This window comes from Lipotes vexillifer, unplaced genomic scaffold (genome assembly GCF_000442215.2).
Source record: "Lipotes vexillifer unplaced genomic scaffold, Lipotes_vexillifer_v1.1 scaffold612, whole genome shotgun sequence".
NCBI classification, from domain to species: domain Eukaryota; kingdom Metazoa; phylum Chordata; class Mammalia; order Artiodactyla; family Lipotidae; genus Lipotes; species Lipotes vexillifer.
In genome coordinates, this window is record NW_006784340.1 from 615,613 (window position 1) to 640,774 (window position 25,162).

The window sequence follows — 25,162 nt, forward strand, 5'->3', positions numbered from 1 at the left end:
TTGGAAGTCCTACCCATGGCAATCAGAGAAGAAAAAGAAATAAAAGGAATACAAATTGGGAAGGAAGAAGTAAAACTGTCATTGTTTTCAGATGACATGATACTATACATAGAGAATCCTAAAAATGCCTCCAGAAAACTACTATAATCAATGAATTTGGTAAAGTTGCCGGATCCAAAATTAATGCACAGAAATCTCTTGCATTCCTATACACTAACGATGAAAAATCTGAAAGAGAAATTATGGAAACACTTCCATTTACCATTGCAACAAAAAGAATAAAACACCAAGCATTAAACCTAGCTAGGGAGACAAAAGACCTGTATGCAGAAAACTATAAGACACTGATGAAAGAAATTAAAGACAATGCAAACAGATGGAGAGACATAACCATGTTCCTGGGTTGGAATAATGAATATTGTGAAAATGACTATACTACCCAAAGCAATCTACACATTCAATGCAATCCCTATCAAATTACCAGTGGCATTTTTTATAGAAGTAGAACTAAAAATCTTAAAATTTGTATGGAGACACAAAAGTCCCTTAATAGCCAAAGCAACCTTGAAGGAAAAAAACGGAGCTGGAGGAATCAGACTCCCTGACTTCAGACTATACTACAAAGCTACAGTCATCAAGCCAATATGGTACTGGCACAAAAACAGAAACGTAGACCAATGGAACAAGATGGAGAGCCCAGAGATAAACCCATGCACCTATGGTCAAGTAATCTATGACAAAGGAGGCAGAGATATACAATGGAGAATAGACAGTCTCTTCAATAAGTGGTGCTGGGAAAACTGGACAGCTACATATAAAAGAATGAAATTAGAACCCTCCCTAGCAATAAAAATAAACTCAAAATGGATTCGAGACCTAAATGTAAGACTGGACACTATAAAACTCTTAGAGCAAAACATAGGAAGAACACTCTTTGACCTAAATCACAGCAAGATCTTTTTTGATCCACCTCCTAGAGTAATGGAAATAAAAACGAAAGTAAACAAATAGGCCCTCATGAAACTTCACAGCTTTTGCACAGCAAAGGAAACCATAAACAAGATGAAGAAACAGCCCTCAGAATGGGAGAAAATATTTGCAAACGAATCAATGGACAAAGGATTAATCTCCAAAATATATAAACAGCTCATACAGCTCTATTAAAGAAACAACGCAATCAGAAAGTGGGCAGAAGGCTTAAATAGATATTTCTCCAAGGAAGACATACAGATGGCCAAGAAGCACATGAAAAGCTGCTCTACATCACTAATTATTAGAGAAATGCAAATCAAAACTACAATCAGGTATTACCTCACACCAGTTAGAATGGGCATCATCAGAAAATCTACAAACAACAAATGCTGGAGAGGGTGTGGAGAAAAGGGAATCCTCTTTCACTGTCGGTGGGAGTGTAAATTGATACAGCCACTATGGAGATTCCTTAAAAAACTAAAAATAGAATTACCATATGATGCAGCAATCTCACTACTGGGCATATACCCAGAGAAAACCATAATTCAAAAAGACACATGCACCCCAATGTTTATTGCAGCATTATTTACAGTAGCCAGGTCATGGAAGCAACCTAAAGGCCCATCGACAGTTGAATGCATAAAGAAGATGTGGTACACATATACAATGGAATATTACTCAGCCATAAAAAGGAACGAAATTGTCATTTGTTTAGACGTTGATTAATCTAGAGACTGTCATACAGAGTGAAGTAAGTCAGAAAGAGAAAAACAAATGTTGTATATTAACGCATGTATGTGGAACCTAGAAAAATGGTACAGATGAACCAGTTTGTAGGGCAGAAGTTGAGACACTGATGTAGAGAACAAACGTATGGACACCAAGGGGGGAATACCATGGTGGAGTGGGGATGGTGGTGTGCTGAATTGGGTGATTGGGATTGACATGTACACACTGATGTGTATAAAATTGATGACTAATAAGAACCTGCAGTATAAAAAAGCAAGCAAACAAACAAAAAACAACTAATAGTAAACTTTCTTTGGGTTAGTTTTATGGAAATATGTTAATATAAATGTTTCAGGCATTATATGAAATTTCTAAAAATCTTACACGTTCTGGTATAATGTTAAAAGCCATAATTCTAGTTATTACTTTAAAATGTATATTTCAGAATTAACGAAACTTTCTTGTCAATTGCATTATTATGAACTTTCATCAAATCTTTAACCATGGTCATTTTTAAGTCTTTTGTCATTTACAGAGAGTTCTGGGTGTACTCTGATGCTTTTGCAAAAATGTTCCTATAAAAGGGTTTCATCTTCAAGGAATTCATGGGAAAGACTGAAAAGTACAGGTTTCTGGTAACTGACTGTACTGCTGAACTGAATGAATAAGCATTTTCAGAACTCTAATGGAAAACTGATGAATTCATAAAAGTTCTAACAGAAGATCAAGGTGAAAAAAAATTAATTACATGGGACTGAGTGAAGTGATGAGGATGATTATAAGTTTTGTGACTTTTTGTTTGAATAAAAAAAAAAAACTAAAAGTAGAACTACCATACGACCTAGCAATCTCACTACTGGACATATACCCTGTGAAAATCATAATTCAAAAAGAGTCATGTACCAAAATGTTCATTGCAGCTCTATTTCCAGTAGCCAGGACATGGCTACTGTAGTGTCCATCATCAAATGAATGGATAAAGAAGATGTGTGGCACATATATACAATGGAATATTACTCAGCCATAAAGAAACGAAATTGAGTTATTTGTAGTGAGGTTGATGGACCTGGAGTCTGTCATACAGAGTGAAGTAAGTCAGAAAGAGAAAAAAAAAATACCATATGCTAACACATATATATGGAGTCTTAAAAAAGTGATTATTAATAACCTTCAGGCAAGACGGGAATAAAGACACAGACCTACTAGAGAGTGGACTTGAGGATACGGGGAGGGGAAGGGTAAGCTGGGACAAAGTGAGAGAGTGGCATGGACATATATACGCTACCTAACATAAAATAGCTAGCTAGTGGGAAGCAGCTGCATAGCAGAGGGAGATCAGCTCAGTGCTTTGTGACCACCTAGATGGGTGGGATAGGGACGGTGGGAGGGAGGGAGACACAAGAGGGAAGAGATATGGGGACATATATATATGTATAACTGATTCACTTTGTTATAAAGTGGAAACTAACACACCATTTTAAAGCAATTACACTCTAATAAAGATGTTAAAAAAAAAAAGATCCAGAAATCACAAAGTTAATGGAGTTCAAAAACAAGCATGTTAAAGCAGTATAATAAATATGCTTTATATGTTCAAGAAGAGAGAGGCTGAAAATATATGAAAGTCCCACGTGGAACTTATACAGATGAAAAATGCAATATCTGAAATGAGTAGTACACTAGATAAGATTAACAGATGATTTGAAATTACAGAATAAAAAAGATAAGTGACTTTTGAAGATATTGTGATAGAAACTAATCAAAATGAAACAAAAAAAGGCTGAAGACCAATAAACAGCATCAGTAATTTGTTGGACAGTATCAGGTAGTCTATCATATGTATAATTGGAGTGCCAGAAAAATTTCCAAAATTAATAAAAAGTCTGAACTCACAGGTCCAAGGAGTTCAGCAAAACCCAAGGAGAAGAAACATGAAGAAAAACTGCACAATGTCACATAAAAATCAAACTGCTGAAACCAAGATATAACAGTCCTAAATGTATATAACAACAGCTTCAAAATCCATGAAACAAAAACTCAAAAAATTGAAAAGAGGAAGAGAGAAATCCACAAGTATAGCTAGAGATTGCAACTCTCCTTTCTCAGTAATGGATAGAACAAGTTATCAAAAAATCAGTAAGGATATAGAAGACCTAAATAACACTGTAAGTCAGATTGATAGTCACATGCATAGAACATTTCACCCAACCACAGCAGAATACACATTCTTTACAATTGCATGTTGAAGATTTAACCAAGATCATATTCTAGGCCATAAAGCAAGTCTTAATACATTTAAAAAGACTGGAAGTGTATTCTCTGACCACAAATAGAATTAAACTAAAAAGATATTATGAAAAATGCCCAGATATTTGGAAGTTAAGCATGAAGTTTCTCAGTAACCCATGGGTTAAAGATTCAGTCACATCAGAAATTAGAAAATATATTGAACTCATGAAAACAAAAACACAGTACAGGCAGAAAATTGAGAGAAAATCTTGCAAAGTGAGGACACAGTTCTGACACGCACAGGTTTCATTTATTAGCATGGTACTGTGCAAAGTGAGGACTGCCTACATATTAGAATTTGTTAGATATTGCTAAAGCAGTGCTTAGAGAAAAACGTATAGCATTTAGTTTTTATACTAGAAAAGAAGGGACTTCCCTGGTGGCACAGTGGTAGATACTCCATGCTCCCAGTGAAGGGGGCCCAGGTTCGATCCCTGGTCCAGGAACTGGATTTCACATTGCATGCCGCAGGTGGGAATTCGGGAGTTCGCATGCCACAACCGAGAAGCCCACCTGTTGCAACTAAGACCCAGTGCAAACAAATAAATTTAAATAAAGAAATTAATTTAAGAAACGCAGAACAAGAAAGACCTAATCAGTGATTTAAGCTTGTAAGTTAAGAAATTGAAGGAAAATATAGAGCAAATTAAGCCTAAGTAAACAAAAGAAACAATAAAAATGAAAGCAGAAATGAATAAAATAAAAATCAGACCAATAGTAGTAAAAATCAATCAGACTGCAATCTGCTTCTTTGAAAAGATCAATAAAATTGAGAAATCTAAATAGCCAGACTGATCAGGTGAGGGAAAAAAAGATACAAATGACCAGCACCAGAAATTTTCCATACAGATTCTACAGATATTAAAGAATAAGGAGGGAATATTATGAATGATTTTATGCCAACAAAATTGATACTTCAGATTAAATGGGGAAGTTTCTTAGGAATACATGCTATTAAGCAGAAATGGGTAACTTGAATTATCCTACATGTATAAAAAGAAATTGAATTTGTAGTCTAAAGCATTCCCACAATGGAAATTTACTCCCAAATGGCATCAAACATATAAGAAAGAAATAACACAAACTCTGCTAGAAAATTGAAGATGAGGAACACTTTCCCATTCATATTGTGAATCCAGCATTTCCCTGATACCAAAACCTGATGAAGATGTTACAATAGAATAAAACTACACACTAATTATTTCTCATGAATATAGATTCAGAAATCCTTAACAAAATAAAAGCATATCTTATCCAGCAATACTTAAGAGGGATAATACATCATGATGGTGGTAATCTGAATAGTGGCCCCTACAGTGTCCATATTCCTACTGTCTGGAACCTGTGAATGTTAACCTTATTTGGCAAAAGTGCGTCTTTAGATGTGACTAAGTTAAAGGATTTTGAGAAGTGGAGATTATGCTGGATTAATGCAGATGGGCCAGATTTCATCACAAGGAGTCAGAAGATCCGAGAGGAGACAGTAGTTATAGTGATGGAATGAGGAGGTGTCCAGACCTAAGGAATGTAGGCAGCCTCCAGAAGCTAGAAAGGGTAAGGAAATGGATTTTCCCCTAGAGCCTCCAGAAAGAGCCAGCCCATGATTTTTTAGCCCTGTGTAAAATTCATTTTGGACTTAACGTCTCCAGAACTGTAAGAGAATAAATTTGTGTTATTTAAGCCACCAAGTTTGTGGAAATTTGTTATAGCAGTAATAGGAAATTAATACAATAAACAAGTGGAAATGCAGGGTTGGTTTAAAATTTAAACATCTATCAGTGTAAATAAACATATTAATAGTATAAAGGAGAAAACCCCACATAATCATCAATAAGACAGAAAAGGCCTTTGACAAAATTCCACACCCCTAGTTTGCTAGGAGTTAAAACTGTCTTTAGATAAATTCTATTTATCTACATCTAACAAATTCTGTTTATTTAGAATATTCCTAAATTCTAAATTCTATTCTAGAATTTTATCTCCTTGCAAACTAGGAATATTAGAAAACTTCTTCAGTGTGATATAGAGCATTGAGAAATGCTGGTGAAAGACTGAATGTTTTCTCCCTATGAATTGGGAAAAGGCAAGGATGTCTTCTCTCACTGCTTCTGTACAACATGGTACTGGCACACATAGCCAGTGTAATAAGGCAAAAAAGAAATGAAATGCATCCAGAAAGTAAATGAAGTAAAATTGTTTTTATTCACAGTTACAGAATCATATGTGTAGCAAATCCTAAGCAATCTACAAAACTACAGAACTGAGTGAGTTTAACAAGGTTACAGGATACAAAATCAGTGTACAGAATCAACTGTATTTCTATATAGTAGCAATGAGCAATCAGAAACTGAAATAAAAAACAACACAGTAGCACCAGAAGTATTACTTGGGGATGAATTTCACAAAAGATGTGCAAGACCTAATTGTTGAATGGTTCAAATATTAGGAAGTTCAGTTACATTGTGTTTTTGTTTGTCCTGCATTGGTCTTAGAGTATTCCTTCATTATGAAGACCCATGTCATGTACATACTGGACAAGTTTCAGATATGTTTTTCATACTGCCTCTTCCCCTGTTCTTTATATTTTCCTCTTTCTGGAGTTTTTCTTGTGCGACTTTTTCATTCTGTTTTCTATATCTCTTAACCTTGTGTGTTTTTGTCTTATTTGTCATTGATGCATTCTGTGTAACCTCCTCCTCCTTGGATCTGTCTTTTCCTTTAACAATTTTGTTTCTAATCTTTTTTTTCAATAAATTTATTTATTTTGGGCTGTATTGGTTCTTCGTTGCTGCATGCGGGCTTTCTCTAGTTGTGGCGAGCGGAGGCTACTCTGCTGTGGTGCACAGGCTTCTCATTGCGGTGGTTTCTCTTATTGTGGAGCACAGGCTCTAGGTGTATGGGCTTCAATAGTTGTGGCACGCGGGCTCTAGGGCACAGGCTCAGTAGTTGTGGCGCACGGGCACAGTTGCTCTGTGGCATGTGGGATCTTCCAGGACCAGGGCTTGAACCTGTGTCCCTTGTGTTGGCAGGTGGATTCTTAACCACTGCGCCACCAAGGAAGTCCTTCTGATTTACTTTTTAACCTGTTTTAATATCCCTCTTGCAGCTATAAGTTCCTGGAGGTTTGTTTACCTAGATGTAAATTTTGAGTTTGACCTCCTCTATTATATTTGGAAGAATTTGATTTCGTTTTTAATTGATGCTTGTTGTATGCTTCAGTGTTTATTCTGGGACCCCTGGGGCCTTCAACTGTCCTGGACTAGAATGTAAGCTAATTTCTCTGTTTGGGGATCCTGTACCACACAAGTAGTTTAAACTCAGATATCATGAGCGGCAGTGACCTGTCTACCTCCCTAACCTCCGCTGACAGACTTTTGCTTCTCCGTGATAGTAGGAAAAGTTAGTTTTGAGTTTTCTCATCCTTTTTTTTGAACTTGGGGATTTCTTTTTTTACTCTTGAACTTAACTACATATTAATTAAATATTTGAAATGTTCTATATTATCTAACATTTCCAAATATTTTTGGTGAGGAAAAGGTCCTGTCTTATGCATAGTGTTTTCTTGGTTTTGGATGTTGCTTACTGTTACTTGTTTGATTTACATTAGTTTGTTAAAGATTAGTGTGACTTTAACATATAATTTTTCTTTTTAATCTGTGGAGGTGATCTTTCTGTGAAATTCTTTTGTTCTAGATTGTTGGTCCTTGTTTCCTTCCAGAATTATAGTATTTTAATAATAATGAAAAGAAATTTGTTCTGATGGAATATATTTATAAGAAAAGCATTTCACTTTCAAAATTTTGAATTTACCTTTATGTTAATTGAGGAAAATTTTGAGTGTATATTTTTAAATTCTGATTTTGTCAAGACACACCATCCCAGAGAGTCCAGTTCATCCTGGGTACCGAAGATGATGATGAAGAACACATTCCCCATGATCTCTTCACGGAAATGGATGAGCTGTGCTACAGAGATGGAGAAGAGTATGAATGGAAAGAAACTGCCAGGTGATGATACTCTCTCAGTTTTTAACTGCCTTTACTTGGTTTCTTTTTGTAATGAGAATATAAAATTGAAATTGAGACATCCAGTACTTTAAAACAATGAGTAGAGAATTTCCTTCTGTCTGGAAATTTTATCTTTATTCTCAAAATTTGTTTCCTTAAATAATTCTTAATACTATAATATAAGAAAAGGAAATATGTTAACTTGTAGATTTTAATGTCTTTAATTAGAGGAAACAAGTTTGAAAAATCAACATCTTGCATATTTAAAGTTTAAAATAAGATTGGAAGCTGAAACTATGAAATTCCAGAGTTTGTTTCTGTAAACTTACTACAGTGATAGCTAGAATAGAAAGAGGAACTACAAAGGTAACTTGTGCCTATCGACATTATAGACCATTAGCCTAATTTGTAAAAATGTGTTTGTAGCGAAATTTTGTTTTAGTGGTGGTGATGTTTGTTTCTGTTTAAAAGAAGAAGCTTATGTTTATCATATTAAACAAATGGAATCATTATTTGTAAAATATTGTTATACATTATTCAGATGGCTGAAATTTGAAGAGGATGTTGAAGACGGCGGTGACCGGTGGAGTAAGCCTTACGTGGCGACCCTCTCTTTGCACAGTCTTTTTGAACTGAGAAGTTGCATCCTAAATGGAACAGTCATGCTGGATATGAGAGCAGGCACTCTTGATGAAATAGCAGGTGATAGCAAAGTGACTTCTTTATAGTTAAATTGTATTGAAGTTAGAGATACTTAAATAAGGAAAATAAAGTGGAATTTTAGACCGTTGATTTGACAGTTACATGTTGAGCTTCCATTCTGTGCAGGGCAGTATGAGGAGTAGACATATAAATAATAGCCCTTTTTGTCTTTGATAAGTTTGGAGTCTAAAAGATTAAATTAGAGAGATGTAACTACAGTTATCAAGAAGAAAGTGCCTAGTGCCATAAGCAAGATATGGAGTCTGTCCTCTGGAAATGCAGAGGAAGGAGCTTTTTGTTTCTTTGTTTTTTTGGACCAAGGTATCTGGGGAGGTTACAGAGAGTACATTAACTATTCAACTTATCCATAGAATTTGAACACATGGCGATAGGGAACAGGGTGGTGCAAGAGAAAACAAAGTATTCTAAGGAGGAGGAAGAGAAGGAAGAAAAGTCTAGAAAGTATAGACAGCTATGAATCTCAAGTCAATTCTCTGTGAGTATGCAGATTTCTTGAGATATGTTAGAAAAATAAATTAGAGGTGGATTGTGACTAGCCTTGAATTACTGGGTTAAGAAATTGGATTTTATTTGGTAGGTATTTTGGCTCTCAGTGATTTTTAAGTTGGAGAATAGTATGATCTCGATGTGTGTCAGGGATATCATTCTGGCGAGAAGAGGTAGGGTGGCTTTGGATAAGAAGAGGTTAGAAGCAAGGAGGTCATTTATTCTCTTGGAATGTCTAAGCAAGAAGTGATGACGATCTGATATCTGGTAGGTAGTAGCAATGGAAATGAAGGAGAGAAAATTGAAGGATACTGTGGAGGTAGAAAGAAGGAAAAGATAGCTGTGATAAAGCTATTTGGTCATTAACTGAAGTTGCTCAAAACCAATATCAAGTTCAATAGTAATAAATTTGATAGTGTGATTACCATTATAGATTGTCCAGTATAAAAACAAAGAACTATTGTATTTGATCTTCAAGAGGACCGTAAATTTATTAGAATTTCTCAGGCTAGAAATACCAATACGTTGATATTGCCAGATTAATAGATTTGACCTTGTGCTGCAAATCTTTAAGTTATCAAAGTCCTTTCTTGTTCTATATAAATGACTGAAAAACTGAGTTAGGATTAGGAATATTGAATTCAGACATATTCAATATGTCTTACTTTGGCTTTTAATTATCACATAATACAATATAATATTTTAGTAAATGTATAATCCAGTGTTCATTTGTATGGTAGCCTGCAGTCATGGTGTTGCTGTTAAGAGTTTACCTGCTAGGTTGATCCAGTTTTCTCTCAGAGGAACCTTATCATAGATTTGAAAGCCTGACTCTTTTATCTCAAGTTACTGCCACTTTTAAAAAATATTTATATGTACTTTATAAATTAAAAATAGTCCAGGACTTCCCTGGTAGCGCAGTGGTTGGGAGTCCGCCTGTGGATGCAGGGGACACGGGTTCGTGCCCTGGTCCAGGAGGATCCCTCATGCCGCGGAGAGGCTGGGCCCGTGAGCCATGGCTGCTGAGCCTGTGCGTCCGGAGCCTGTGCTCCGCAACGGGGGAGGCCACGGCAGTGACAGGCCCGCATACCGCAAAAAAAAAAAAAAAATAGTCCAGGCACCGCAGTAATGTATAAAATGTCATTGCCGTCAATCTCCCCATTTCCCACACCTCCCTCACAGCCTGATATAGTCATCTTTCTAAAACTTACTACTTCATATTTTATCTATTCAGTTACTCACTGGTTTTTCTACCTCTGGATGAGTGAAAGCAGAAACTTGATCTGCTTAGTTAATTGCTGTATTCCCAACACATAATAGGTACTCAGTAAATAGTTAATGATTGAATGAATGAGTATAGATACTCATCTACAGTTTTGGGGAAAAGTATGAGGTGAAGCAAGAAAATACCTTCACTTCTTAGAAAGCCAATATTTGAATATCCATTTTAATAGAATTTATTGTATCATCAGTAAAGCACCTTCAGCTATATAGGAAGGCTATTGGTGAATAACAGTAGCTTTTCAATAAATAATAGTATTCATTAAAATAAGGGTCTCTATTAATATGTTCATTTTTGTTGGATAATGTTCATATTTATCTTTATGCATCCATTATTCAATATTAGAAGAGAATGAGAATGATACTTTCTAGAGCTATTTAAGAGTCTTATTTTTCTGGTAAGATTTCACTTAAGATTTATTCTGTTTTATAGTCATCCAAGCATTAGTTTATTTAATAAAAATGATTCTTATCTATGTATTTTTTCTTTGCCTAGATATGGTATTGGACAACATGATTGCCTCTGGCCAGTTGGACGAGTCCATAAGAGAGAATGTCAGAGAAGCCCTTCTGAAGAGGCACCATCATCAGAACGAGAAAAGGTTCACCAGCCGGATTCCCCTTGTTCGATCTTTTGCAGATATAGGCAAGAAACATTCTGACCCTCACTTGCTTGAAAGGAATGGTGAGATAAGTTGTGGCATTCCTTTTTTGCTAACATGTCTACACTAATGGCATTCCAGTATGTTACAATTAGCATTCAGGAAAAGAAACATATTTTTTCTAGATAATTACATAGGCCTTTATCTTTTTAATTCTCTTTAAAATAATAATTTTTGCATTTAAAGATTTCATTTCTAAAATGTCTTTACAGCGTGACAGAATTATCTGTAGAAATTACTTAGATGAAAAAAATTAAGCATTTACTATGTTAAAATGGGATAAGTATTGGTAATATTTAAACACTACACTATACGTAACCCTGAATTACTCTCCTTGCTTTTTTGTTGCTGCTGAAGAATTCTTTTATATTTGATAAAAGAGCCATAAATTATTATCTATAAATTTAATCTTTTGAAAATTTTAAGTTTTGTGTTTGGGCCTTTAATATTAGATTTTTCCTGGAGATTTTTTTTTTCCTCCTGAGTATACTTTACTTGCTGGGCATAAGCAAGTATTTTGGGGTTGGTCTGCTGATTTCACTGCTTTTTATTTACATAATTTGTGAAAGGTTTTTGTGCTTGTTCCTGTTTTATGCTAGGGATGATGCAGTTGATTTTTTCAGGCCATTGAGAATGGCACAGACCCACACACTGCTGCTCTCCCCTCTCATTCATGGTCTAGCGTGGGTTATGTGGGACATGGGGAGAATGTGTTTTTGTAGCCATTTACCTCCGTCACTGTCTTAAGGCTGGCATGCTATCACTGGGGTTCTATTTTGGGTCTTAAAGATAGCTCTGATGACAGTGACTGGAAAAATCGAGGTGCAAAGAATTGGAGCTGGTTTTGAGGGTCACTGCTGCCTCTAGTTGCTGCCATTACCCAAGGCTTGTGAGAATTACAGTGAAGAGGAGTGGAGGATGTGCCACAAATCCTTCTGCTCATCTTTTCTGTCTCGAAAAGAGTATGGCTTTTAACTGTTCTACAAGCACAGTCACAGGTGGTAGGATTTAACATGTCTAAAGTTGACAGTACTTAGTCATCGTTTGCAGCTCAGTGTAAGATAATTAAGTCCATTTTCTTCTGAGCATTTGACCAATAAAACTCTTTTTAATCTATTTAAAATTGTGCCTTTCTATATTTAAGGAACCTTAAGAATGAAGGAAATCTCTTATGGACCTAAGTTCAATCTGAAAGCAAGCCATCTATGCCATGTCTTTTTTTCACCTTTCCATGTATTGCATATGCTCTACTTTAGTGAAGTGAATTTGTTTGCCTAGAGAGACCATATTAAATCTTTCTTCCCCATATGCAGTGATTCCTGATTATTCTCCAATTGTCAGTTGATTCCTTTTAATCATAAGACAATGGCTATTTTCTTTTAGATGCCATTTTAGCATGGGCATTTCGTTATTTTGTTATATTATAGTTGTAATTTAACATTTTTTTCTGCATGTAGCTTATTTTTTAACTAAATAGTGGTGGTTTATGGATTAAAAGTTCATATTTTTAATATTTCTGGGATCTCTTGAGCATGTAGCTTTGATTACTTAGATCATGTGGGGTTGTTATATTTCTCATGCTTTTCCTAAAAAAACAATGTTATTCCATTAAGCCACACTTAATTAGAATAACCAAGTTTTTGAAGTATAACTACACCTGACCTTTTGAAATACTGTAGACTTAACTTCCTCATCACTCTTGTTGGTAAGAAATACTTTATTCTTAGCTAGTTAAGTTAAAGATTGTATGTATTTGTTTTAATTTATCTGCTGCCTTAGAAATGGAAGCATATTTTAGGGCATTTATTAATATCAGATAATGAGCTCAAGAATATGTATTTTTAAAATTGACGTTTCTCTTGAAAAAAAAATTCCTATGTCTTATGTTTTTAAATTTTACTTGAGAGTGCTATCAGTAGGTGATGCCCTATTGACTTAATGTTATTGATACCACCTTTAAGTTAGGAATTATTAGATACCATTAATGTGGACTTTTCTTATGAGAGAATATGTAGCGGTTTGGTGCAATGTAGATAAAATGCACTAAATATCAGTGCTGGTAAGTTTTGTTTTGGGTTTTATTTCTTAGATTATTTTTGTGTTCTGATTTGCTATTTATCATTTTTTTAAACAGCAGCTTTCCATTGATATTATTCTTTAATTTTAAAGCCACACTATTGGACATTCTCATTACTAACAGAATATCGTCCCCGACCATCTATCATTAGCATTGTTTTTTATTTTTTGTTTTGATTTTTGGATACATCTTCAGAGAACTAATTACAGTTTAAGCCATTTTTCAGTGATTTTCTAATATTTAAAAATCTGATTGTTATATTAACCCCGATAGCATGAATTTGAAATTTTGGATCTTTTTTAAACCTTGCAGTTTATGGTGTAAATTGATATTTTGTGTCTCATTTGTCTTCTGCAGTGAACTTCATCACTTTTCATTTATTTGTTTTATCTCAGGGGAAGGCCTTTCAGCCTCCCGCCACTCTTTGCGAACAGGTCTGTCTGCCTCAAACCTTTCATTGAGAGGAGAATCACCTTTATCTCTTCTCCTCAGTCATCTTCTTCCTTCTTCGAGAGCTGGAACCCCTGCAGGCTCGAAGTGTACAACCCCAGTACCCACCCCTCAGAACAGTCCTCCTTCCAGCCCTAGGCTCAGTCGCCTGAACTCCAGAAGTTCCCAGCAGAGGCAGCTTCAGGCCCCAGAGCTACTGGTTTCACCTGCCAGTGATGATATTCCCACAGTAGTAATTCATCCGCCTGAGGAAGACTTAGAAGCACTGCGAGGCCAGGAGCAGAAGAATGAGGAAAATGTTGACATAACTTCAGGCAACTATTCAAAGTCCTCCATGTGTGGCGCTTTCTGCCTCTAGATCACTTGCACTTGGAATGCCTTTCAAGCACATAGCTTTAGTAGCATACATAGATAATGCTTATAATTTATTTTGACTTCTGCATGTTTTTTCTTTATAGTATATTACAGAGAAAGTTAGAATTATTTAAAATTTTAAATTTTAAAAAGACTCCAAATAAGACTACGCATAATTTAATTTTTTTTCAAAAATTTTCACTGAGATTTTACAGGTCAGTGCATTTGAATGGTTCAAAAAATGTAGACATTTTTACAAGTAATCTTTTAATTTGCCATGATTAAAAAAATGGTGGCTCTTCTTGTGCATTTCATTCCATAAGGTGAATGAACACATGTTTTACATAAAGTAAAATGGGGTGATATGCCTTTTATCTACTATTTGGTGCTTTTGTTCAAGGAATGCAGTATGTTTTAACCTTCCTAACAAAAAATAGAATTGAATGTTCTTTTTCTCATTTTGTCTCCTGGGATCATCGTTATTTCAAGACTAGTTTTATAATTTGGAATAGACTTTACTTGTCCTTTATTTAATGCCATATCTATTTTTAATCCTAATTCACCTTGAAATTTTCAGGACTAGAGTTCCAATAGTTGTGGCTAGGATATATTTCTATGTGAATTAGAAAAATTATTTCTAAGTGCATAAAAGGTTTGTAACTCACTTAAGAGTTACTATATATTATTATAATTTTGGCTCTTCCTCTTATGTATTAATTATATGTACATTTACACATATGTATCTTTCTACCCAATTCATATAAAGAAGTATTCTTTTTTTTTTTTATTTTGCGGTACGCAGACCTCTCACTGTTGTGGCCTCTCCCCCCGCGGAGCACAGGCTCCGGATGTGCAGGCTCAGTGGCCATGGCTCACGGGCCCAGCCGCTCTGTGGCATGTGGGATCTTCCCGGACCGGGGCATGAACCCATGTCCCCTGCATCGGCAGATGGACTCTGAACCACTGCGCCACCAGGGAAGCCCTAAAAAAGTATTCTTTAGTGACTATGTTTTACTGACAGCTAAGCATCAACGTGACATATGAACACTAACTATAGTGGTTTTAGTCACATAATAATTATTACATTTCTGCATAACACTGAATAATATATAACACTTCAGTAGTAGCTTATAGTTAATAACCTGTTTGATGTGTATAAAATTTTGTGTAAGTTGGGTGGATATACCTATTTTCAGAAACTCAGGCTCAGCTAAGTTAAATAAATTCCCCTGGATCATATAGCTAGTAAGTGATAGCCCATGTCCTCTGACTAAACATCCTGTGTTCCTACCAGTATATGACCAACCAGCCTCTCCCTCTCTTTATTGGCTGTATCCAGACATACTAAATACATTTAATCAAAGCTCATTGTAGTTGCCAAAAAAAGATGATACTTTTAGAAGTTAAAAAATAGAAGTTTTGTGGTTAAATCATTGTAACATTAATTATGATAGTACTTATAGTAACCATTGTTTCATAGGTTGTCACACACAGTGATGTGTACTTTTCAAATATCATATTTCTAATTTGTCTAACAATTTGATGAGTTCATGTTATCGCTGTTTGTAAAATGAAGAAAATTAAGACTTAGAGATGTTAAGGTTATACCGTAAATGACCAGAGCAAGGAATTGAACCCAGATCTACGTACAGCAAAATCTATAGTATAGAATTTAATTGTAAATTTTAATACTCTGTGGAAAAGATAGAGTATTATATAATGAGGTAACTAAACAAAAGAAAAAAATCTAGGAATAATTACTCAGAAATAACAAACATTCTTATTTTAATTAAAAAGGACTAGCAAGGTTTACTACTTTTCTTGAACAAAAATGACTTTAAAGTTACTTCCCCTTGCATTTGTTTTTACCTATATCTGTCAGTAATACTGAACATTTCTTGTTTTACCAGTTTCAATGTTGTTAATGATAAGGGGCTATAAATTTTATATGGGAAGGAAGGGATCTACAGGTTCACAATGGCTTATTAGGTCATGTTGTTAAGAGGATAAAAAGAGCAATTAACTGAAAATTGAGGGACACGATTAAATTATTTCCCCCTCTGCCATTAATTATGCCATGAGATTTATTAGCCTTTCTGAAGAAAAGAAATTAGAACATAGGGAAAAGAGGGAATTTCTAAGGAAAAGGGAGAGCTTATAACTACTGTTTAAGAAGACATTTATAGGAGGAATGTAATTGCAATAATAGGGGCAGCTCTATATTATTCCTTGCTTAGTTACCTTTGCTGCTTAGAGCAGCTGGAAACTCTATACGTTTTCCTGAAGTCTGATGAAGAAGGTGGCCTTGGCATCATTTTTGAGAGACTAATGTCATAGATTTTTGTGGCACGGGGTCATGATTTGTGAATACCTGTAGTAAAAATAAAAAAAGAAAAAAATGAAAGTGGTGTTTCCCATTAGTTATTTTTTGGAGAATAATTATGTAAAAGACGTAACTCACTTTTAGTGTTTGTAACTGTCTTCTGACTCAGTGTTTCTCACCCTCAGGCACTATTGACCCTTTGGGGTGGACACTTCTTTGTGGTGGGGGATGCCTTGTGCGTTGTCAGATGTTGAGCAGCACCCTTGGCCTCCACTCACTAGCCGCCAGTACACTCCCTAGTGGTGACAACCAAAGATGTCTCTAGATGTTGCCAGATGTCTCTGGGGGGCAGAATCTTCCCCAGATGAGAACCACTGCTCCAAATACTTCTACTTTCAAACTTTGAATGACAGAAAACTGATATCTTTGATTTCTGTTTCTCTAGGTAGCTTTGCTATTTTAAGAAAAAGAATGTAAGGGCACAATAATAGATTTGCCAGGCTATGATTTTTAAATCCCAGTACTGATTGTATACATACTCATATTTGTTTTTTCTTTTGCTCAAAGCAAATAAATAAAGTCCTTCTGAGTTATCTGTGCTAATGATAGTTTTAATTTTGGGGAATTTACTCACTTAATTCTGAGCTCTAGGAGCAGGGATACTTCCTTAATCTTTTGAGGAAATAGCTTTAACTTAGCTGAGAGTAGGAAGGATTGCATGGAGAAGGCGATGGTGGGAATCTCTAAGGTGTGCCTGGCATGCTGACTTTAACAGGTTCAAGGTGACCCGGTGAGCCCATGACTTCACGTCATCTCTTCTGGTTTTGTCAGTATTGAGTTGTACATTATTTCTTCTTCCCATTTTACTGTATCCTTGTTTTCCCCCAGAGCCTTCTCCCCATTCCACTCTTCTCCCCAAAATCTGGTGCCTGGGACTCTTCTGGGAAGCTGTGCCTATGTTTTTTTTTGGTTACACGTTTGCAGGTTGGATGCATTTAGTAGTTAGCAGTGTGTGTGTGTTGATGGTCATTGCAATTGCTGCCAGGGCCTTAATGATAACTCTTCATTTTCTTGTGTGGGAGTTGGTGGAAACCACTGAAAAATACTGGTTCACTTTTTTTTTCCACTTGGGCATGTATTTTAATAAAGGAATGGACTCTATAATGGAAGTGTAGGGACAAAGTTCAAAGAAGAGGCTAAAATGGTGAAAAATTAGTTAAGTTTTAGGAAATAGTTTTTATTTCAGAATTGTTTAATACTTCTAGGGAATGAGCACATGGCTAAGGGGATTGCGCATACTTTTTACACTGAGATATTTGGGTCAGAGTGACATCCTAGCGTAGATATTTAACATAGAAGTGGGTATCACAAAGGTCTTCTTTCACTAAGTTTAAGCAGTAAACTCAAATGACTTAAAGTTACTAGTGTATGTTGTATTCTGTAAAAACGAAAACTCCCTTAGAGGCATTGAATATATCTGATATGCTTAAAATTTTGGAACTCAATTACGAATATTGACTTTAAAGTTTATAGGATCTAACTACAAACAATTTAATTGAATTTCTGTGGGTCACTAGATTGTCTTGAGTGGCAGAGTTAAAACTAAAAGTAAAGACTGTTGTAATTGTCTAGTGCATCTTCTCCTGTGATACTCAGTGTTTTGGGTAATATTAAATCTATATTCTTGAACTAAAAAGTCTTGGGTGTTTTGAAAAAATAAGATACATTTAATGGTAGAAATCTGTGTTAAGTACTTAAATATTTTTGAGATTTGAACTTTATGCAAAATTCGTAGTGGTAATGATTGGTCATATGCTACTGGGTGTTTTTATGTTATTGTGTGAATTGTTGCTGCTGAGTGTTACTTGAAATGAGTATACATAATGCATGAACATATATCTATCATTTGTAATACAAATAAGCTAATTTAATAGAACGTGTATCTAAAATAGTAAAAACATTACTATTATGTTTTAACATATTTCTTAGGAAGAATGACAGTAGGCAGCACAAAAATTTTACACAAGAGAATGAAAATTCTTGAGGAAACTGTTAAGATTAGGGATGATTATGGCAAAATTAGTGTACATTTAGTTGACGTAGCTCTTAACATTTTCTGAGTTACATTTAGGTTTTATCGGAAATTTTATATTGTTATTGATGTAAGTGTGTTAGACATCATTAAGCTAACTTAATGATGTGGAGTTCACATGTCTGTTGGATACATTGAAAATGGATGCCCTAAGTATTTCTAGTGGTGATCAGACCCAGGTCTTCCACCTTCTACTCACTTTTTCTCTTTTTGCAAAAGGCCACCATTTTTGTAAATGCCAATTATATTATTTAAAATGTTAAAATATATAGCTTCATTATTGCTTAAAATGTTAATCTACTCTTGCTGGTATGGTACTAACACTTGGCACCTTTTTTTTTTTTAACCTAGCACATTTGCTTTTAATAAACCATCACTTTCAGGATATGAGCAGATTCAGGTTACAAAGTGAATTTTCTCCTTACTAGTTTGGAATTTGTTTGTTCTTAAATACAGGTATTTTGGCCTCTCCACAGTCTGCACCTGGAAACTTGGACAACAGTAAAAGTGGAGAAATTAAAGGTAATGGAAGTGGAGGAAGCAGAGAAAATAGTACTGTTGACTTCAGCAAGGTAATTCTGTTACTAACTATACATTTTCATAGTCATTTTTACTGAGAAAATTGTAGCAATGTGGCTTTATTAACATTGATTATAATAATTTTTTAATAACTGGTGCCTATAAACCTGCATGTGATGCTTATGATATGTTAATTTATGATCAGAAATTGTGAGAAAGGTAACAGTCTCATAGCACTTGAATAACGTTATCTCTTACTAGTGTTAGAAATTCTGAAAAAAGAATATATGAATAATATGGTATTTTCATCTATACCTACCCATAGATATCATGAAACTTCAGTACCTTTTGAATTACAGTCGTTTGTTCTGGAGCTACCACCACTAGAAAGATTAATTCTGGTAATGATGTTATAGCAGTAATGATTCAGCTTTTTCTCGGCTGTAATGTGATCCCAGAATTATTGTCTTATGGTGTCAGTACTTTCTGGAATGTCACTGGGAAACATTGGTACTTCCCCATGGGTAGGTAAAGGCGTGGATTTAAAAACAATTCACCTATCTCAACTATGATTTTGAATTGTGGTACGTGAGTATTTAAATGAAATATAAAAAGAACTTATTTCAAAAGAACAGGACAAAAAACTACAAGTTCAAATTACAATTGAATTTAAAGCATACTTTGTGAGTACTGCCTCTGAATAATTGATCCCCTGTGGCCATTGTAAATTTTTTTATTGGTATTTACTATAGGATACAATGTCAGACTTTTAATTAAATGTGATTATTTCAAGTAAGATTCATTTTTTAAGCCTTTATTTTATGATGCAAATTCTATAAATCACATTTTGCAGAAAAGGCATTTAAATGATGATTTGCGGTATAGCTTTGCTGAGCTTCATGCTCTAAAATTATAAAAAGCTTTGCCAAAAAAAAGCCTTGCTTATGGGACGTTGGTACTGTTCTAAGTCGATCATATTTTTACTGGTGCACCAATTATTTCAGATGAGTGTAAAGTGTTCAGTAACTAAATTGCAACGAATAAATTACTATAGTTTAAGTTATAGATCTCCTCTAGACATGGCAGATGCCATTTACTTTTGTTCCTCTGTCACAGTTTTCCTTTTTTTACTTGGTCTGTCCTTGTGTACACCTCCTTATCTCCTGTTGGGCAGGAGTCTGCCTCCTGGCACTGTAGTTGTGGCACACTGGGTGTGGGACTCAAGAGGCCCGCTGTAAGTGCTGGTTTTATTTTAATAGATAGCCCTGTAAGTGGTTGTTTAGTGCCTTGTGTGAAACTGCGTATAAACGAAGAAGTTGCCATACTTTGATATTATGCTCGTAACCTTTTCTTTGTAATTATACACAGACAACTGAATTTGATTATATAGCACTACCATATATCTATACCAATTATGGCTATTTTAGTTTTAAATAAACATAATTTTTCCCACTTAATGAAAATACTGGGGGATGCCCGGAGTTCTTTAAAATAAAAAGAACTTACAAAAATACATAAAATATAAAGGAACTAATTGATTTCTAAGATTAAACAATAGATAATAATTAAATGAATATTTTTAGCACTGTGTATAATTTCATGGACCACTGTTAGCTTGTGAACTATATTTTTGTCTTTAATAGTTTTTAATGAATACTGCTATATTCATTGAAAATTTTCTCTAGTTTGTATGTTTGATAATTTAGATCTCTGAAGTAGTAAAGACTATGACGGTAAAACAGTTGGGAGTATTGTTTGGTAGATGTGTTTTGCTTGCTTTTTTGTATTTGTCTACTTCATTCTTTGTATTTGTGAGAATTTTGGCATTTTTACATCCTTTAGATCACCAGTTTTGATTAGCAAATAGTAGTCTTAAAAGCATCTTTTCTTTCCTATTTCCCTCTGGTCTTATGAATACCATGCACACTTTATTTTTAATTATTATTTATTTGTCACTAGGTTGATATGAATTTCATGAGAAAAATTCCTTCAGGAGCTGAGGCATCCAATGTTCTGGTGGGAGAAGTGGATTTTTTGGAAAGACCTATAATTGCGTTTGTGAGACTGGCTCCTGCTGTTCTTCTCTCAGGGCTGACCGAGGTCCCTGTTCCTACAAGGTAAAGAGAGGGTTAATTCCAATTAACATTCTCCCAGAATGTCCAAAATCTAAAAAATTTTATTCACTGAAGGAACATGTTGCTTTATGCAGCATAGCACAGGGAGATCGGCTCGGTGCTTTGGGATGACCTAGAGGGATGGGATAGGAAGGATGGGAGGGAGGCTCAAGAGGGAGGGGATATGGGGACATGTGTATGCATGTGGCTGATTCGCTTTGTTGTGCAACAGAAACTAACACGGTATTGTGAAGCAATTATGCTCCAATAAAGATCTGTTAAAAAAATTGATAAATTTAAAAACTCAAATTATAAATTAAAAAAAATACATTGACTTTATATTTTTACAAGAAGTGCGGTATCTTGGGAGCCTTGGTTTAAAAAACAGTTCATCATTTTAGACATAGTATGTTCTGTGCAGGCACTGAAGTCAGAGAGAATGGAATTGAATCCTTGCTCTGCCACTTTTTGTGCGACGGTCAAGCCAGACTTCAGTTCTTTAAGCTTTATTTGTAAAATGAGGGTAGCAGTACCTCACAGGGTTGATTAAATGTAATAATGCCTCTGAATTAGGCAAAATGCTTTGTTCTGACCTGATCAAATCGTCTGTTCAGTATACATTATAAGTAAAAATTAAAATGGGGGTCATATCCTTACGAATTAGCAAGTTGTGTTATAAAGGGTTATCAATTTGTTAGCTACTGATTGTATAAACTTAATTACAAATGAGAATAATTAAACATTTTTTTTCTTATTCATATAATAGTAAATAAGAAGAATTAATTGCAGCTTGATTGAAATATATGTGCCAGTTCTTAATAAGCTTTACTGAATTGCATTAATGGTATAGTATTAAGATAAATGAGAATAATAATTTCATAGATTCACATTTAAATTCTTATAAAGCAGGAAGCTGAATACTTCCAGTTTGGATTATTGTGAATATTAATATTTTACTGTAGTGTGAACAATGATATAACTAAGTAGGAAGTAAAGTAATTTTTATTTAGTCACTATAAATAAATTAAATAATAAGAGATTTGATGTTAAATTTGGAGTTGTAAATAAAAATGCTTTTCCTTCCAAAGGGATTAGTCCCTTATTTACCACATTAGTGTCTTTATCCAGACTGTAGTTTGAGGAATCATGGATTTCTTGTGCATACTCTTAGCTATTTTATTAAGCCAAAGTAAATACTTGAAATGGGATTAGTATTCACTTTATTTACTAATTTACTTTTTTTCATCAGTACAGACCAGAAAAAATTGTTTACTCAAAATTCAAAAGGATATCGAAGATGGGAACTTTTCATGTAAAACACCAATTCCTTAAGTACTTTTTTACTCTAAGGAAGATGAAAAGTAATAACTTGGTAGAAACTTATTTATGGAATGTCTTTCATAGTTTTGTGATCTGTTTTCATCTGAATAGAGTTCCATCCTCTTTTCAGCCATTGGTGTGTGAGGACAGAAAAGAGGTCAGAGTGTTGTTTCTGTGTTTACATTTGAATGATTTCTTTATGATTCCTAGATTTATGTGTGTATGTTGTTTATGTTTAAATCTGTGTTTTCCTGTTTCCTTAGGTTTTTGTTTCTGTTATTGGGTCCTGCCGGCAAGGCGCCGCAGTACCACGAAATTGGAAGATCAATAGCCACTCTCATGACGGATGAGGTAATTAAAATGCCCTTTGACATGGACACTGATTTAAAAGCATATAATGCATATTAAATTATAGTTCTCCTTTCATAGTGAAGCTTAAAAAATTGTCCTTGCTTGTCTTTACTATTTTATCTCATATTCACTATTTGCCTTTTGCAAGGTCTTTATGACCTTTCTGTCAGGGATCAGTGGATACTGTTTGGTTTCCTCCCTCCCCCGCACCCAAGTTGAAATTATTGACCATCTTCTTGACATTTTGAAATTTTCTTCATCCTGCATTTCAGGATATTGGTTCTTTAGGTGTTCCTCAGGACTTTGTGTTTTCCCCTTTTTTCTTTATAATTTCTTGCTTTTGCGGACATCATCTTTGACTATGGCCTATATTGATCAGGACTTTGTCTCTTTGGGAGAGAGCTTTATAGTCGGGTACTTGTTAGACATCTCTGCTTTGTGTCCCTAAGGCATCTGAAACCCCACATGTCTGAACTGACCTCCTTTCTCTGTTCTGTCTCAGTCAGTAACCAGATTTTATTGATTTTACCTTTTCTGTGTATTTTGCATTTAATCTACCATCTCCTTTCCATCTGCACCATCAGTTCTCCCTCCAGCTTAGACTCTCTTACCTTCCTTTCTTTGGTGACAAAAGTGGATCATATGGGCCTTTCTCTTATAGTATTTTCCTCTGTACTATCAGTAATATGCAGATTTGAATAAATCATTTCCTTGATCCAGATGTATCAATGACATCCTATTGTATATTTGCTTAAATTTAAAATCTTTACTGTTGTCTTAATAGGGTCTGCCTAATCTAGCCTCTGTACGCTTTTTTTTTTTGTTTTGGAAATTTACATGCTATGACTGACTAGTCACCTTTTCTCTACCATTTGCTCCGTCCACATCAGCTTCCTTTTTGTTCCTCAGATGTGCTATGCCCACTGCTGCCCCTGGACATTGCTGTTCTTCCCTTTGCCTGAGTTCTCACTCTACCACCTCCACCCCACCCTATGCATGCTTTGTCCCTCATTTCAGACAGATTCCTCCTGTAGTGCTTCCTCCTCTAAGAGACCTTCCTTGGCCCCCCAATTCTTCCCCATCAGCTTCCCTTCCTTTACCCTGCTTTATTTTTATAGGCACATTTATTATTACCTGCAGCTGTGTATTTATGTAATTACCTGTTTCACTGTCTTTCCCCCTGAGTTCTTGAGTGTAGGGACTTTGCCATATCTGTGTCCATAGTGCTCAGAATTGTGCCTGCCAAATAGTAGGCACCCAGTAAATATAAATGATCAAATTAGTTATTTAAGTAAGATTGTTAGCATACCCATGATTATTCCTTTAGGATAAATGACATTAAAATCCCATAAAAGTAAATTGATGCACCTACAGTATTATTTTATTCTGTATTTATTATTTCCCAAGTAAAATATTCTCTTTTTAAAAATTGTTGTGTATTAACACATCACTGGTTTCTTTTGTTGTTTGTTACTCTTAATTCATCTGGTAATACTAATAGTGGGTTATTTTTTAAAGTTATTTGCAAGAGTGGGAATAAGAGTTAAGGTAATTATGTAGACTTAGTTATGATATCTAAAGTGGATTACTATGCATAGAATTTTCTTTCAGCTTTACAATCCTTTTACTCAATATGTGTATTTTTCTTTAGATTTTTCATGATGTAGCTTATAAAGCAAAAGACAGAAATGACCTCCTATCTGGAATTGATGAATTTTTAGATCAAGTGACTGTCCTACCTCCAGGAGAGTGGGACCCTTCCATACGCATAGAGCCACCGAAGAGCGTTCCTTCTCAGGTGAGAATCCACACAGTACTTCTTGGTTTATACATTTTCAAAACTCAAAACTATATGAAGAACTACTCTCAGAGAAGTTGTTCCCCACTGTGTCCTCTTTGCCTTCTTACCCCTGTCCCCACCTCCTGTGGGTCACCATTTGTTATTAGTTTTTTGTTATCCTTCCAGTTTTTATTTAGTACAGGGAAATATGAACGTATAGTCTTGTTCTCTCCTCTTTCTTACCAGAAGTTAACATCCTATTTGTAGTGTTCTGCACCTTGCTTTTCTCATGTAACAATATTTCCTGGGGATCTGATCATAAGAAATCATAGAAATACTCCTTCCTTTCCTCACAGCTGTGTTTTATTCCAGTATGGATGCACCATAGTTTGTCCTGTTTCTGATGCAGGTTGTTTTCAGTCTTCTGCTATTACAAACCATATCATAGTGTTCATATTGCCATTTTAGTCTTGTGCAGATGTGTCTGTCTGTAGGATGGATTCATGCGAATAAAATTGCTGGCTCACATGGGAATTTATTTATAATTTTAGCAGATATTACCAGAATCTCCTCTTATCAGGTTGAACTGTTGTGGACTCATTTTGGTGATGAATGAGAATGCCTGTTTCCCTA

The 25,162-nt window shown here is 35.0% G+C and overlaps 1 protein-coding gene across 5 annotated transcripts in view; it reads left to right on the plus strand.

The window, feature by feature from the left end:
- Positions 1–25,162, plus strand: part of SLC4A7 (solute carrier family 4 member 7) — an 88,773-nt gene that overhangs the window by 26,039 nt on the left and 37,572 nt on the right. For 2 of the 5 annotated variants that reach the window (XM_007456716.1, XM_007456720.1), the window contains 8 exons: positions 7,859–7,997; positions 8,539–8,699; positions 10,984–11,172; positions 13,622–13,990; positions 18,902–19,017; positions 20,924–21,081; positions 22,662–22,749; positions 24,401–24,547. In XM_007456716.1, coding sequence (XP_007456778.1) covers positions 7,859–7,997; positions 8,539–8,699; positions 10,984–11,172; positions 13,622–13,990; positions 18,902–19,017; positions 20,924–21,081; positions 22,662–22,749; positions 24,401–24,547 — 1,367 coding nt within the window. Of the gene's footprint in view, positions 1–7,858; positions 7,998–8,538; positions 8,700–10,983; positions 11,173–13,621; positions 13,991–18,901; positions 19,018–20,138; positions 20,199–20,923; positions 21,082–22,661; positions 22,750–24,400; positions 24,548–25,162 lie in introns of all 5 variants that reach the window. The other 3 variants (XM_007456718.1, XM_007456719.1, XM_007456717.1) reach the window with 2 other exon arrangements.